At 40.0% G+C, this 17,319-nt stretch overlaps 1 protein-coding gene across 2 annotated transcripts in view; it reads left to right on the plus strand.

The window, feature by feature from the left end:
• Positions 1-17,319, plus strand: part of NBAS (NBAS subunit of NRZ tethering complex) — a 333,954-nt gene that overhangs the window by 267,167 nt on the left and 49,468 nt on the right. For both annotated transcript variants that reach the window (XM_082426421.1, XM_082426422.1), the window contains 2 exons: positions 3,090-3,292; positions 5,424-5,513. In XM_082426421.1, the coding sequence (XP_082282547.1) occupies positions 3,090-3,292; positions 5,424-5,513 (293 nt within the window). The remainder of the gene's footprint in view (positions 1-3,089; positions 3,293-5,423; positions 5,514-17,319) is intronic.

A 17,319-nucleotide genomic window follows, 5' to 3' on the forward strand; every position in this document is an offset into this window, starting at 1 on the left:
TATTCCCCCCCTCCAAATCTTGCAGATAATGGTCTTAAATCTTTATCCTTTAACCTCTTCATTATCCCTTGATTGTCAATTCAGTTTTCGCTTCTTTAAAAAGAATTTTAGGGCTTCCCTGGTGGCACAGTGGTTGAGAATCTGCCTGCCAATGCAGGGGACATGGGTTCGAGCCCTGGTCTGGGAAGATCCAACGTGCCGCAGAGCAAATAGGCCCGTGAGCCACAATTACTGAGCCTGCGCGTCTGGAGCCTGTGCTCCGCAACAAGAGAGGCCGCGATAGTGAGAGGCCCGCGCACCGCGATGAAGAGTGGCCCCCACTTGCCGCAATTAGAGAAAGCCCTCGCACAGAAATGAAGACCCAACACAGCCATAAATAAATAAATAAAATTAAAAAAAAAAAAAAAGAATTTTAGGCCACTTAACACAATTGATAACTTGGGGAGGAAGGACGTGAGGAGGTGAGAGGGGTGGGAGAAGGGGACCCGGGATGGGTGTCTGGGGTGAGAAAGTGGTTGCTAAAGCTGAGAAATGATGAAGACTATGGTTCTCAAGCTCTACTTCTAGCTGGTAGATGTTTTGCTGTCCAATTGAATAATGATATATTTTTCCCCCTAATCTTCAGAAGAATTCAGAAATAGCCATCCATACCTGCTTCAACAGTTTTTTTAAAAAAATTATATGTACTCATCCTGTTTTTATGTTGCATTTTCCAGTATAACTTCAATATTGATACGACTTTTTTGGCTAATAAAGTTGTTCCTAGTTGGTTTCTTGCTGAGACCCTCATGGTGTCTCAGAAAGCACCCCATGAGACTCAGGAGCCCCTGCCATGGTGAGGTTTGGGGACCAGGGTGTTGGGACTAATGAGGAAACCCTCTGTAGCCTTTGGAGCTTTTCTTCTGTATTGTCACAGTCATGGAAATTTTAATAGTCTTTTCCATAACTTAAAAGTTGACAAATCAGTAAGTAAATGATTTTCATCTAGGTGAAAACAGTGTTTAGGTATATAAAAAAAATTCCGTTTGCCCTTTAATGCTATGGTGAATGAACCTATAAGTGGCCACTAACCTCCTCTTTTTTATTTTTCTTAAACCTTACAACCTTATTGAATTGTATTCTTGGCTTGTAAAAAATATTCCTGACCAGAAAGATCAGTCAGTGGAGAGGAGTCCAGATAATGAACAAATGGAAGACTTCAAAATATGTATGAGACACAGAAATGTAAGCCCCTTATGCAGAAGATAATGGGAAGAATTCAGAAGTCTGATAGCACTTTTATTTCATTCTGTACTTTACAGCGCCTGTTAGGCTATCTGATGAATAATATTAAATAATGGTATGAGCAATATAGAAGCCTTTGCAGGGAGCAGATTGGCTTTACCAATCTTGATTTTATCCTGTTGATATTTACATTTCTATAATCAATAATTATAAGAACTAGGGTAAAATTTGGATCTTCAGGTAAAAGTGATTTATACTTACTAGTATAAAACTTTTAAAATACGTATTTATTTTTCTAATCAAGTATTCTATATTCATATCCAGAGAATTGTCATTACTCTCCTTGGAATAAGTATTGTCTTTCAGTGGCTAGAGTAGTGTGTATGGGGCCAAGGGGGTTATTAACAAAATCAGCCATTTGCTTCAGCTAGATATAAAGGTACCAAATAGCTACTTGCAAATGTCAGACCGTGGATGGTCCGTAATAGGAGCCTCTTCTGATTCCTAAATTGAACATTATATGATTTTGTTAAGGGGCCTTTCAGAGCAAACGCTGGAAATAACTTCAACCTCATATATTTGTCCCTTTTAAGTTCAGGCCTTGATTTTAACCTCTTTATATATACTGCGTGAAAGAACATCTTATATACTCAAGAAGGTTAGTGCAATTTCAATTACAGGCCATTGGGGCCTCAATTTCCTCTTGTCTCAGTAGGGATACTAGTAATTGCCCTGCCTAACTCACAGACTTTTTTTTTTTTTTTTTAATAGAAAGTTTAAAAAACAATGGGGAGAATAGTAAAGTGAAATCTCATGTGCCCAACTCCCAGCTTCCACAGTTATCAAAATGTGACCAATCTTATTTCACGCCTACCCCTACCTACCCTTACTACGCTCCTGTGGATCATTTTAAAGAAAAATCCAGTCATCTTTTCATTTTATCCACAAGTCCTTCCATATCTATTGCTAAAAGATACGTTTAAACTTAACCACTACAGCATTACCAGTAAAAAAGGTAATAGTAATTCTTCAATATCATCAAATGTCCAGTTAATGTTTAGATTTCCACATGGTTGTTTTGAAAGACAAAGCAGTAATACTGAGAATTACTTGTGAAAGTTGGAAAGTGTTATTAACATCAAGTGGCCGTATTTGGTATGCTGAACAGTGGTAGCTGGTGTCCTATTTCTTAAATTATTTGTTGTCATGTTAGTTTGTACAGTATTATCAAAGAGGGGCAGGCAGTGTGGAGTGGGAGAGTGCAGTGGGGAAAGTAGAATCTCGGATTTGAATCCTAAGATCCATTAATGGCTGGCTGTGTGACTTTGGACACGTTACTTCACATCTTTGGTCTTCTATTTCCCTTTTGGTAAAGTGGAGCTAATTAAAAAACTCCTTGTGGGATAATGATAAACATTAAATTAGATGACATATGTACAATACCTGGGTTTACATAGTTGATGCTTAATAGATTATAATTGTTATGTGGTTATAGCACAATAATAATAATAGAGAAATTTGCCCTTAATGAGCATTACTTTGTGCCTAACATTGTGCTAAAGGACTGATTTTTATATTATTGAATGTTTATGACATCCTCTATTCATAAGAAGTGATTGTCCTCATCCTCGTTTTATAGATACTAGAAATTTGAGATCACAATGGTTTACTAATTAAAGCGAGGATTGCACTCAAGCCTGGGTGGCCCTGGAGACCAAGCTCTTAACAACCCCTACGTATTCCTCCATGTGGTGTTTGTGGTCATAGTGTACTTGGTTTGAGAGCTTCTAAGTATATTTCGCTCTGTCCATGTAGACATGTAATTCCTAGTTGATATTTACATGTTGAATTCCATATTTTTGCAGGAAACGCTGCAGAAATATAGTTACCTCTATGATCTGTCTCGGTCAGAAAAAGGGAAAGTTCAGGATCAAGCCGTGGCCATGTGTTTAGACGGTCAGCCTCTAAGAATGATTCAACAGCTGCTAGAGGTGGCCGTTGGCCCTCTTGACATCTCACCTAAGGATATAGTACACGGTACAATAACGAAAATCATCTCTGCGTTGAGGTAAGCTATAAAATAGTCTTTGAGGAAAACCTGAGCTGATATTTTGCCAGTAATGTGCTTGTTTCACGGTTGTTAGAAAGGTAAAATATTATCATGTATGTAAGAGCATTTTATAAAGTATGATGTACTTTATAAAAGTGAGAGATTATGATTAGACTTCTCAGTCTCATGTCTTAAAATATCTTGTGAATGGAGAACCATGGAAATGTTCTTTGGTCCTGTGTGTAACATGACATTGGTCCTGTGTGTAACATGTCAAGAAGCTAGCTAACTTCTGGGTAGACCCTCTCCCCCACCCAGATAATTCTTGAAATAAGGGAAAGGCCAAAATGGCATGTGAAGCAGGTTGCTAAGTGTCAGACTGTCACGTGACTTCAGCGTGGATTTTCAGAGCTTGTCTCTTCTAATTCCCCTTCTTTGTAGCAGTGGGAAACCAGTTCCCAGAAGTTTCTTTTGAAGTACACAAGGCCAGGTTAATCATATACTGAAGAAGTTGGACATGTGTTAAGTATCTTAGGACATTATTTACCTGCAATTAATGGCATAAAACTGACAATTGAGAAATTCTAGCTTTCTGTCGATAGGCTGCTATCTTTGTAGGAATACATCCAAGGGGATTAGGAAAGAGGGAAAGTTGAGCTAAGAAAATAATGAGGCATCAAGTGCTTTCTGTGAATAATGCAATTAGCCTAAAAGATTTAGTTGTGTTTAAATTATTCTTCTTTTAAGCATTCTTTGTAATTCTGTGTTGCTCTTGAGGAACTTTTTGATTAAATGCGTGTCAATTCTCAGCAGCTGAACTGAAATCAAATGAGTCTTCGTCAGTTTAATTACCCAGCTTCATCTGGTTTTCACCTTAATGCTCTGAGGTATCTGGTAATTTTATATACAGGGAGAGAAATAAAATAGTGTAACACTTTTTAGAAATCGCAAATGTGAAATGAATAAAGCTTTATTCTATTACGAGCTTATTATGTTTTGGTGGTGGTGGTGATTATAAGAGCCACTTTCCTCTTTCAAACGATGACAGATAATTGTTTGCCATGTTTTGTACCTTTTTGATTCAGTTATCTTTTATTATTTCTTAAATCAGGGCTTAGATGAATCTCACAGAAACAAAACTGAAAAATTACTGCTTTGAATATAATTTCGTTTATTTTTCAAAAATTGTACATTTTCATATAATTAAAATATGATATATTTTTACATTTATAAAATTCTGACGTAAATTATACTCCTTTCTCTTTCCCTGTGCCCAGTTCTACTACTGAAGATTTTGTTCTGATCTAATAAATGTTAGACTTAGTGCACAGAAGACATTCAATAAAAATGAATTAAATCTTTCAGTAGTGGGAGGAAGGGGAACTTCAGTTCACCTGCCTCTTTTTCAAAGGAAAACAAATTGCTATTGACTATGTCCATAACATTTACCTTTTAGAAAGTTAGTGAAATTTAGTAGGCATAAAATGACAAAGGGATGAACATACTGAATCCAGCAGTTGGTTTAAATCATGTAACTTAAACTATTCAAAAACTCATCTAAAACTTCTCTTTCCTCTGTTACATTTTCAGAATTCAGTAGAGTTCCAGACATATGCATTTGTAGAATGGGCATAATAGGGCCTGTCTCATGGGCTGTTGGGATTATTAAATGTCAGGATGTATGTGAAGCACTTAGCAGTGCCTGCTACCTAGTAAGTACCATGTAAATATTAGTATTTTGAAAAAAAGGCCAGCTGGAGAATTTAGATTATTATGTACTTAATGCTTAAAATAGCTCATATTTTTAATGCCCATTATTTCTTTGAATTTTTGGATGACAGAATGCAAGTAGATTTTCTTACTCTCTCTTTTTCCTTTTTTTTCCCTTTTCCTCTACTCTAGGTAGGAAAACAAACCTGTATTAGACTGTTAGCTCCTTAAGGGCAGAGGTTTCATCTCCACATCCTTAGCACACGGTATAGGATTTGGTACCCTTGTGGGCTACATATACCACGAACAGCTATGAGCTGGCGGTATATGCTGTGCCGAGATCCAGCTGGATTCATCCGCGTGTAAATGCCCCACTTGTTTCTGAGGCTTGAGCCATCCTGTTCTGATTCCGTTCCTCTCTCTGTCTCTCCCTTCGCAGTGGAGGCAGTGCTGACCTCGGGGGGCCGGCGGACCCTCTCCGCGTCCTGGAAGGGGTGGTTGCAGCCGTCCACGCCAGTGTGAGCGAAGGGTAAGGCTGGAGCAGTTTGTGGGTCTCACTGAATGGCGTTCCTAAGAGTCCTAGCATTACTTTTAATGTCCATGTTTATGAAGCTTCCATGACTAAGCCTCTTTTCTAGGCGGTTCTGAAGGAAGAGCTGCGGGCTTTCTGGAGATGCGTTTTCCCAGATGTACTCTTAGCCCATCAGCTCCAGCAGGACCCTCTCCTGCTCTCCTGGGCCCTGCTGGCCTCAGAGAGTGTGGTCTCTTCCCACCTCCTTCTGAGGGCGGCCGGGGAGAGGAAACTGCTCTGCTTCTTAGGAGAGCAGGGGTTTACGTCTCCAGGAGGTTAAGTGTACTGATTAAGTATGGAAACTGGGAGAGTGTATATGTTATTTTTTAAAAACTTTATGTATGTTAAATCTGTCTTGTCTGAGGACTGAGAGTGTAGAGGCTTTATAAGTCTAGGAATGTGTGTGTCTCCAAACCATTTTAAGAAAGAATCTTTCATTCAGGTGCATTGGTAGTAGTAGTAGGAATAACAGCAACAGCGAAATGACAGTTACATATTTCCCAGAGTGGACGAAGATCTTTTGTATGTCTGGTATCCATGGCAACGCTGTAAGGCCTCACCCCCATTTCCTTTGATACAATAGTGATGAAGCGTATTTGAGAAACGCCCTCGTAGTCCGTTCAGTAATATTGTCTTTATTTGCATATTGCCTTCCGGTTACTGTTCAGGTACAGGTACATTTCTACACGATTTCGATCAAAATGTATGAACACTTCTCTCTTCTGTTTTAGTTACTTGCTATTGGAACTCTTTCCATTGATCTTTGTAGATTTAGTGGTTATGATTTTTGACGCCTGCATATGTGGTTGCCATTGTCAGATGAGGAGAGAAAGTCTGGGAGAGAGGAGTTGACTTGCCCAGAGTCAGAGGCCTAGGAAATAGAGCCAGGAGTCCGGTCTGCCCCTGCGTCATGATTTAGGGCTCAGATGCCTTTATAGAATGTCTCCACGCATCGCTTTGGGCCCACGGTTTGAGTGAAAGAATGTAAGATAAGCCATATGGCTGGGTCTGGCCACCATGGCCAGCAGGGCCCTCGACCTACTGTGCCTTTTACTTTGCATGTTTTTTTCTAAACTCCCTTGCTTGTGGGTCTTTAAATGGTAAGGAAGCCACAGCTGTGGCTAACGTGGGCTTCTTATTCTAAAAAGAAATGTCACTGTTGTGCACGTTTAGTGTGTGTCATGTTCCGTGCTCGGTCACGAACAGTTAGTTCTGGGTAGGAGGAGCTCAGAGTCTTACAGGGGAGACCAGCTTGCCTGCGCTCCCAGTTACCATGCAATAGCGTGGTCAGCGCTGTGCAGAAAGCAAGGTGGAGGGAGTGGCTTATTCTGCCCGGGGAGGTTAGGGCAGGATCCACACGGGGCGGCATTGGAGCTGGTCTGTGACCTCTGAGTCTGCGAGAAGGAGGAGGTGTAGTCCAGGCTGGGGACGCCGCTTCAACAGGGCAGGTGCAGCAGATAGCAGGGTGGGCAGAGATGCTACGTGGGAAGCCCTCAGCCACTTTCTAGAGGGTTCATCGAGCGGCTGCCGTTCCAGTCACAGCCCATCAGTTGGTTCTCCGCTCCCCGCTCCCCTGTGAGCCGTCGCACAGTGGCTGTCAGGTACCCGGACCTGGATCCGGGCCTCACGTGATGAGAGGGATGTTCACGGGCACTGCTTTAAGCCCCTTCCAGTGGGGTCTCTCAGTCTCGTTCCACTGGGAACATCTCAAAAAATTAGAAGGTAGTGTTTTTCTTAGTGAATTTCCAGCCAGATATACAGAAGAATCCAACTTGGGTCACTTGAATACAGACTGTTTTTTTAAGCTTCGATTTCCAAAGAGGAAGACATTGGGGAATGGAGAACCAGAACAAGATCTTACTTTTCATCCCAGAGACACAGAATAACAAAGGATCCTTAACAACAACATAAAACTTAAGTGAACTTTTTTTTTTTTTTTTTTTGCTTAAAAAAGAAAAAGAGGAAGACAGACAAAGTCATAACTTTTATTCCTGGCAAGTGTTCTGTGAATGTGGCCAGTTAAACCTGACACCCTTGGCTTCAGTTCTCCTCCCTGAGAGCGTGTCCACCAGAGTCACAGGGGAGAGTCGCTCTGCCTTTTCTAGGTAGTTCCCGGGGAGCGGGGTCTTCAGAGTGACATGGGGATTTAAACTCTTTTAAAGTAATGCTCCAGGATTGGCAGATACAAACTATTATATGTAAAATAGGTAAACAACAAGGTCCTACTGTATAGCACAGGGAACTATATTCAATATCCTGTGATAAATCATAATGGAAAAGAATCTGAAAAAGAACATATGAATGTATGTATAACTGAATCACCTTGCTGTACACCTGAAACTAACACAACATTGTAAATCAGCTATACTTCAATTAAAAAAATCAAATAAATAAATATAGAGTAACGCTCTTGGGTCACTCGCTCATTACTTGGTCTGACATGACTGACTAACCGTCTAGGAGGCCACGCCAGGCTTGTGTGCCCCTAACCCTCCCTCAGTCCCAGCCCTGTAATGTGAACACCCATTGCCCACTATGGCATCTGTTTAAACGGCAAATCATCTCTCTTCATACACGTTGTCAGCTGTCACAAACACACACGTGCGCGCGCACACACACACACACGTATATATATCCATATGCTCTTAGGTGAGGCATATACCATCCCATAATACTCCTGGCAGAGAGATTGAAAAGTCAGAATTATGGTGTGTGTATTAATGGGTACCACCAAGAGTTCAGTTTTGTGTTTAATTTTTAGACAGTTTATGCCTTCCTCAGCATGTCCTCCTTTGACTTTTTATATTGGTACAGATATCTACCTTTTAACTGCAGCTCCCGCCTCTCCCGTGAAGCCCCCTTTCCCTCTTCTTCTACCTGTGCTAAGGGTGAACGACGTGAAACCACAGTGCCCAGGCAGGTGCCAGTGGAGCCAGCAGCCAGCTGTGCAGGCAGACTTCCTTCTAAGTTTAGCCACATTCTTGCTTCTAGATATCAGGGTTAAGTCTTCTAGGGATTTGAAATAGTGTCAAAAACCTTTTTTTTTTTATATCTTTATGGAGTATAATTGCTTTACAATGTTGTGTTACTTTCTGCTGTATAACAAAGTGAATCAGTTATACATATACATATGTTCCCATATCTCTTCCCTCTTACGTCTCCCTCCCTCCCACCCTCCCTATCCCACCCCTCTAGGTGGTCACAGAGCACCGAGCTGATCTCCCTGTGCTATGCAGCTGCTTCCCACTAGCTATCTATTCTACATTTGGTAGTGTGTATATGTCAGTGCTACTCTCTCACTTCGTCCCAGCTTATCCTTTCCCCTCCCCATGTCCTCAAGTCCATTCTCTACATCTGCATCTTTATTCCTGTCCTGCCCCTAGGTTCATGAGAACCTTTTTTTTTTTAAGATTCCATATATATGCGTTAGCATACAGTATTTGTTTTTCTTTTTCTGACTTACTTCACTCTGTATGACAGACTCGAGGTCCATCCACCTCACTACAAATAACTCAATTTCATTTCTTTTTATGGCTGAGTAATATTCCATTGTATATATGTGCCACATCTTCTTTATCCATTCATCTGTCGATGGACACTTAGGTTGCTTCCATGTCCTGGCTATTGTAAATAGAGCTGCAATGAACATGGTGGTACATGACTCTTCTTGAATTATGGTTTTCTCAGGGTATATGCCCAATAGTGGGATTGCTGGCTCATATGGTAGTTCTATTTTTAGTTTTTCAAGGAACCTCCATACTGTTTTCCATAGTGGCTATATCAATTTACATTCCCAACAACAGTGCAAGAGGGTTCCCTCTTCTCCACACCTTCTGCAGCATTTATCGTTTGTAGATTTTTTGATGATGGCCATTCTGACTGGTATGAGGTGATACCTCATTGTAGTTTTGATTTGCATTTCTCTAATGATTAGTGATGTTGAGCATCCTTTCACGTGTTTGTTGGCAATCTATATATCTTCTTTGGAGAAATGTCTATTTAGGTCTTCTGCCCATTTCTGAATTGGGTTGTTTGTTTTTTTGTTATTGAGCTGCATGAGCTGCTTGTATATTTTGGAGATTAATCCTTTGTCAGTTGCTTCATGTGCAAATATTTTCTCCCAATCTGAGGGTTGTCTTTTCATCTTGTTTATGGTTTCCTTTGCTGTGCAAAAGCTTTTAAGTTTCATTGGGTCCCATTTGTTTTTGTTTTTATTTCCATTTCTCTAGGAGGTGGGTCAAAAAGGATCTTGCTGTGATTTATGTCATAGAGTGTTCTGCCTATGTTTTCCTCTAAGAGTTTTATAGTGTCTGGCCTTACATTTAGGTCTTTAATCCATTTTGAGTTTATTTTGGGTGTGGTGTTAGGGAGTGTTCTAATTTCATTCTTTTACATGTAGCTGTCCAGTTTTCCCAGCACCACTTATTGAAGAGGCTGTCTTTTCTCCATTGTATATTCTTGCCTCCTTTATCAAAGATAAGGTGACCATAGGTGCGTGGGTTTATCTCTGGGCTTTCTATCCTGTTCCATTGATCTATATTTCTGTTTTTGTGCCAGTACCATACTGTCTTGATTACTGTAGCTTTGTAGTATAGTCTGAAGTCCGGGAGCCCGATTACTCCAGCTCTGTTTTTCTTTCTCAAGATTGCTTTGGCTATTTGGGGACTTTTGTGTTTCCATACAAATTGTGAATTTTTTTTGTTCTAGTTCTGTGGAAAATGCCATTGTTACTTTGATAGGGATTGCATTGAATCTGTAGATTGCTTTGGGTAGTATAGTCATTTTCACAATGTTGATTCTTTCAATCCAAGAACATGGTATATCTCTCCATCTGTTTGTATCATCCTTAATTTCTTTCATCAGTGTCTTATAGTTTTCTGCATACAGGTCTTTTGTCTCCTTAGGTAGGTTTATTACTAGATATTTTATTCTTTTTGTTGCAATGCTAAATGGGAGTGTTTCCTTAATTTCTCTTTCGGATTTTTCATCATTAGGGTATAGGAATGCAAGAGATTTCTGTGCATTAATTTTGTATCCTGCTACTCTACCAAATTCATTGATTAGCTCTAGTAGTTTTCTGGTAGCATCTTTAGGATTCTCTATGTATAGTATCATGTCATCTGCAAACAGTGACAGTTTGACTTCTTCTTTTTTGATTTGGATTCCTTTTATTTCTTTTTCTTCTCTGATTGCTGTGGCTAAACTACCAAAACTATGTTGAATAATAGTGGTGAGAGTGGGCAACCTTGTCTTGTTCCTGATCTTTGAGGAAATGGTTTCAGTTTTTCACCATTGAGAATGATGTTGGCTGTGGGTTTGTTATATATGGCCTTTATTATGTTGAGGTAGGTTCCCTCTATGCCTACTTTCTAGAGAGTTTTTATCATAAATGGGTGTTGAATTTTGTTGAAAGCTTTTTCTGCATCTATTAAGATGATCATATGGTTTTTCTCCTTCAATTTGTTAATATGGTTTATCACATTGATAGATTTGCGTATATTGAAGAATCCTTGCATTCCTGGGATAAACCCCACTTGATCATGGTGTATGATCCTTTTAATGTGCTGTGTTGGATTCTCTTTGCTAATATTTTGTTGAGGATTTTTGCATCTATGTGCATCAGTGATACTGGCCTGTAGTTTTCTTATTTTGTGACATCTTTGTCTGGTTTTGGTATCAGGGTGATGGTGGCCTCGTAGAATGAGTTTGGGAGTGTTCCTCCCTCTGCAATATTTTGGAAGAGTTTGAGAAGGATAGGTGTTACCTCTTCTCTAAATGTTTGATGGAATTCTCCTGTGAAGCCATCTGGTCCTGGGCTTTTGTTTGTTGGAAGATTTTTAATCACAGTCTCAATTTGAGTGCTTGTGATTGGTCTGTTTATATTTTCTCTTTCTTCCTGGTTCAGTGTTGGAAAGTTGTGCTTTTCTAAGAATTTGTGCATTTCTTCCAGGTTGTCCATTTTATTGGCATATAGTTGCTTGTAGTAATCTCTCATCATCCTTTGTATTTCTGCAGTGTCAGTTGTTACTTCTCCTTTTTTATTTCTAATTCTACTGATTTTCTTCTTCTCCCTTTTTTTCTTGATGAGTCTGGCTAATGGGTTATCAATTTTGTTTATATTCTCAAAGAACCAACTTTTAGTTTTATTGATCTTTACTATTGTTTCCTTCATTTGTTTTTAATTTATTTTGATCTGATCTTTATGATTTTTTTCCTTCTGCTAACTTTAGGGTTTTTTTGTTGTTCTTTCTTTTTTTTTTTTTTAATAATTCTTATTTTATTTTTTTAATTTTTGGCTGTGTTGGATCTTCGTTTCTGTGCAAGGGCTTTCTCTAGTTGTGGCAAGCGGGGGCCACTCTTCATCGCGGTGCGCGGGCCTCTCACTATCGCGGCCTCTCTTGTTGCGGAGCACAGGCTCCAGACGCGCAGGCTCAGTAGTTGTGGTTCACGGGCCTAGTTGCTCCGCAGCATGTGGGATCTTCCCAGACCAGGGCTCGAACCCGTGTGCCCTGCATTGGCAGGCAGACTCTCAACCACTGCGCCACCAGGGAAGCCCTGTTCTTCTTTCTTTAATTTCTTTAGGTGTAAGGTTAGATTGTTTATTTGAGATGTTTCTTGTCTCTTGAGGTAGGATTGTATTGCTTCCCTCTTAGAACTGCTTTAAACTTCCCTCTTAGAACTGCTTCCCTCTTAGAACAGCAATTCCCTCTTAGAATTGCTGCATCCCATAGGTTTTGGGTCGTCGTGTTTTCATTGTCATTTGTTTCTAAGTATGTTTTGATTTCCTCTTTGATTTGTTCAGTGATCTCTTGGTTATTTAGTAGCGTATTGTTTAGCCTCCATGTGTTTGTATTTTTTACAGCTTTTTTCCTGTAATTGATAACTAGTCTCATAACGTTGTGGTTGGAGAAGATACTTGATACGATTTCAATTTTCTTAAATTTACCAAGGCTTGATTTGTGACCCAAGATATGATCTATCCTGGAGAATGTTCCATGAGCACTTGAGAAGAAAGTGTTTTCTCTTGTTTTGGGATGGAATGTCCTATAAATTCAATTAAGTCCATCTTATTTAATGTATCATTTAAAGCTTGTGTTTCCTTATTTATTTTCATTTTGGTTGATCTGTCCATTGGTGAAATTGGGGTGTTAAAGTCCCCTACTATTATTGTGCTACTGTTGATTTCCCCTTTTATGGCTGTTAGCATTTGCCTTATGTATTGAGGTGCTCCTATGTTGGGTGCATAAATATTTACAATTGTTATATCTTCTTCTTGGATTGATCCCTTGATCATGATGTAGTGTCCTTCTTTGTCTCTTGTAATAGTCTTCATTTTAAAGTCTATTTTGTCTGTTATGAGAATTGGTACTCCAGCTTTCTTTTGATTTCCATTTGCATGGAATATCTTTTTCCATCCCCTCACTTTCAGTCTGTATGTGTCCCTAGGTCTGAAGTGGATCTCTTGTAGACAGCATATATATGGCTATTGTTTTTGTATCCATTCAGCCAGTCTTTGTCTTTTGGTTGGAGCATTTAATCCATTTACATTTAAGGTAGTTATTGATATGTATGTTCCTGTTACTGTTTTCTTAATTGTTTTGGGGTTTTTTTTAACATCTTTATTGGAGTATAATTGCTTTACAATGGTGTGTTAGTTTCTGCTTTATAACAAAGTGAATCAGCTATACATATACATATATCCCCATACCTCCTCCCTCTTGTTTTTGTAGGTCTTTTCCTTCTCTTGTGTTTCCTGCCTAGAGAAGTTCCTTTAGCATTTGTTGTAGACCTGGTTTGGTGGTGCTGTAGTCTCTTAGCTTTTGCTTGTCTGTAAAGCTTTTGATTTCTCTGTCGAATCTGAGTGAGATCCTTGCCGGGTAGAGTAATCTTGGTTGTAGGTTCTTCCCTTTCATCACTTTAAATATGTCTTGTCACTCCCTTCTGGCTTGCAGAGTTTCTGCTGAAAGATCAGCGGTTAACCTTATGGGGATTCCCTTGTATATTATTTGTTGCTTTTCCCTTGCTGCTTTTAATATCTTTTCTTTGTATTTAATTTTTGATAGTTTGATTAATATGTGTCTTGGTTTGTTTCTCCTTGGATTTATCCTGTGTGGGACTTCTCTGTGCTTCCTGGACTTGATTGACTCTTTCCTTTCCCATGTTAGGGAAGTTTTCAATTATAATCTCTTCAAATATTTTCTCAGAACCTTTCTTTTTCTCTTCCTCTTCTGGGACCCCTATAATTTGAATGTTGGTACGTTTAATGTTGTCCCAGAGGTCTCTGAGACTGTCCTCAATTTTTTTCATTCTTTTTTCTTTATTCTGCTCTGTGGTAGTTATTTCCACTATTTTATCTTCCAGGTCACTTATCCGTTCTTCTTCAGTTATTCTGCTATTGATTCCTTCTAGAGATTTTTAATTTCATTTATTATGTTGTTCATCATTGTTTGTTTGCTCTTTAGTCCTTCTAGGTGCTTGTTAAACATTTCTTTTATTTTCTACATTCTATTTCCAAGATTTTTGGTTCATCTTTACTATCATTACTCTGAATTCTTCAGGTAGGCTGCCTTTTTCCTCTTCATTTGTTTGGTTTGGTGGGTTTTTACCTTGCTCCTTCATCTGCTGCATATTTCTCTGTCTTCTCATTTTGTTTAACTTACTGTGTTTGGGGTCTCCTTTCTGCAGGCTGCAGGTTCATAGTTTCCATTGTTTTTGGTGTCTGCCCCTGGTGGGTGAGGTTGGTTCAGTGGCTTTTGTAGGCTTCCTGGTGGAGGGGACTGGTGCCTGTGTTCTGGTGGGTGGGGCTGGATCTTGTCTTTCTGGTGGGCAGGGCTGCATCTGGTGGTGTGTTTTGGGGTGAACTTCGTATGATTTTAGGCAGCCTCTCTGCTAATGGGTGGGGTTGTGTTCCTGTCTTGCTTGTTGTTTTGCATGGGGCATCCAGAACTGGAGTTTGCTAGCCGTTGGGTGGAGCTGGGTTGTAGCGTTGAGACAGAGGTCTCTGGGAGAACTCTCACTGATTGATAATACGTGGGGCCGGGTTGTCTCTGGTGGTCCAATGTCCTGAATTTGGCTCTCCCACCTCAGAGGCTCAGGCCTGACACCCGGCCGGAGCACCAAGACCCTGTCAGCCACCTGGCAAAATTTCCCCTACGGATCACAAACTTCATATATACCACATGTCTTCTAATACAGCTGCTGGACTGGTCTTTTTCCACGTGTAGATCAGCATCCTGCTTCTTCAGAAAACTGTGCTGCACCCAGACTCCAGTGCTCGTGCACATGGTTCTCTCCCCGCCCTCCTCCGGCACTGCCAAAGCTGCTCTTTCCTGGTGGGCCCGGGAGCCGGTAGGCCTTCTGAGAGTGCCCTCGGGGCGGCGCCTCTACTCTGACATGTTGACTTCCAAATGGAAAAATCCTTTCTTTGTGTGAATAAAGGTGGCCTTCGAGGTCCAGGTTTCAGGGAACTGGCCCGCGGTCCCCAGGACGGTCGCGGCTTTGGCCGGTGGGGCCCCTCCAGAGCCGGCAGCCTCAGTGATGCCGCCCTCCCCTGCGGCTCCAGGGCAGCGCCGTGGCAGTGGAGGGGAGAGACCCCGAGCCAGGAGTTCCAGCTGTGCCGAAACGTGGGCTCCATTTTGTCAAAAACCTTTTGTTTAAGAAAAAAAAATTTATGTTATTGAAGTATAATTAATTTAGAATGTTGTGTTTCTGGTGTACAGCAAACTGATTCAGTTATACACACACACATATATATATACATATATATATATATATATATATATATATGTATATATATATATATACACACACACACACATACAGACACACACACAGACACACACACATATATATTCTTTTTCATATTCTTTTCCAGTATGGTTTATTACAGGATATTAAATATAGTTCCTGTGCTATACAGTAGGACCTTGTGGTTTATCCATTCTCTATATAATTGTTTGCGTCTGCTAATCCCAAACTCCCAATCCATCCCTCCCCCACCCCACTCCCACGTGGGAACCACTAGTCTGTCCTCTATGTCTGTGAGTCTGTGTCTGACAAAAACCTTTTATAACATCTACAATTAAAGGTGAGATCACGATAATTAATCATTCAGAGGCTTGTGCCCATTACGTTTATTTCATGAGCGTGTATGTTTCCTCCCATTACAGACGTACCTCAGGGGTACTGAGAGTGTGGTTCCAGACCACCACAATAAAGTGAATATCACAATAAAGCAAGTCACACAAAATTTTTTGGTTTTTTGGTGTATATAAAAGTTATGTTTATACTGTACTGTTGTCTATTAATTGTACAAAAGCATTTTGTCTAAAAAAATTGTGCATACCTTAATTAAAAAACACTTTATTGCTAAAAAATGCCAAAACATTTACAATAGGAACATCAAAGATCACTGATCACAGATCACCATAACAAATATAATAATAATGAAAAAGTTTCAAATATTGTGAGAATTACCAAAATGTGGTACAGAGACATGAATTGAGCAAATGCTTTTGGAAAAATGGCATCAGTAGACTTGCTCAGTGCAGGGTGGCCACCAATTTGTTAAAAAAAAAAGACAGTGTCTAAGTGAAATAAAGTGAAGTGTAATAAGATGAAGTGTGCGTGTATTTATGTATATCTGTAACATCATATTTTGAGAGTATATTTTATTTATTTATTTTATTTATTTTTGGCTGTGTTGGGTCTTCGTTTCTGTGCGAGGGCTTTCTCTAGTTGTGGCGAGTGGGGACCACTCTTCATCGCGGTGCGCGGGCCTCTCACTGTTGCGACCTCTCGTTGCGGAGCACAGGCTCCAGACGTGCAGGCTCAGTAGTTGTGGCTTACGGGCCTAGTTGCTCCGTGACATGTGGGATCTTTCCAGACCAGGGCTCGAACCCGTGTCCCCTGCATTGGCAGGCAGATTCTCAACCACTGCGCCACCAGGGAAGCCCGAGAGTATATTTTAAATTTCTAGTTTGTGTTAAGGATTAGTTTATTAGTTTGCCTAGGGAAAAGTTTCAGAAAATTCAACAGCTAAAATTATAGTGTTCTAAAATAATATATCCGTTAAACCAGGAACTAAGAAAATACCTTGATGCTTTTTAAAAACAAAAATCTAATGAACATCCATTACTTATCCTTATTTAACAACTCACTCAGTCCTCAGAACCACCCTATCATATTACTATTATTGTCATCTCCATTTTACAGATGAGGAAATGAAGGTCAGACAGGTTTTGTAGCTTGTCTGGGGTCGCCCAGATAAAGACGTGTTGTGAATTTCTCTTACTGTATCTCATCTTTTTCTGACATTAAAATGCCTGCAATGGACTGTTAAGGCAGTGCTTCTCACACATCATTCTGTTTAGGAATTGCCCAGGGATCTTATTAAAATTCAAATTTTACTTGGGTAGATGTAGGTAGCGCCTGAGATTCTGCGTTTCCAACCAGCTCCCAAGTGCCCCTTAGTCCATGGACTGAACTTTGCAAGGTCTTAAGGCATTACTTTCCTCCATTTTCTCGCCTCTTCCACCTCCTTCTCTCTGCCTTGGCCTTATTTCCTTTTCTACTCCCTGCCTTCATATACCTTTAAAAAATTTCCTAACAGATATGACCCACAAGTGTGAACCAGTATATTAGTGATTCTCAAAAGGATGTACAGAAATAAATCCACTCAGAAAGCAGATAATTAATGAGGAATTCCTCTGTGCACCATTCAAAGAGGGAGAAAGATTTCCTTCAAAACTATTGAGTATTTTAG

Source organism: Balaenoptera physalus (genome assembly GCF_965194825.1).
Source record: "Balaenoptera physalus genome assembly, chromosome: 15".
Classification (NCBI taxonomy): domain Eukaryota; kingdom Metazoa; phylum Chordata; class Mammalia; order Artiodactyla; family Balaenopteridae; genus Balaenoptera; species Balaenoptera physalus.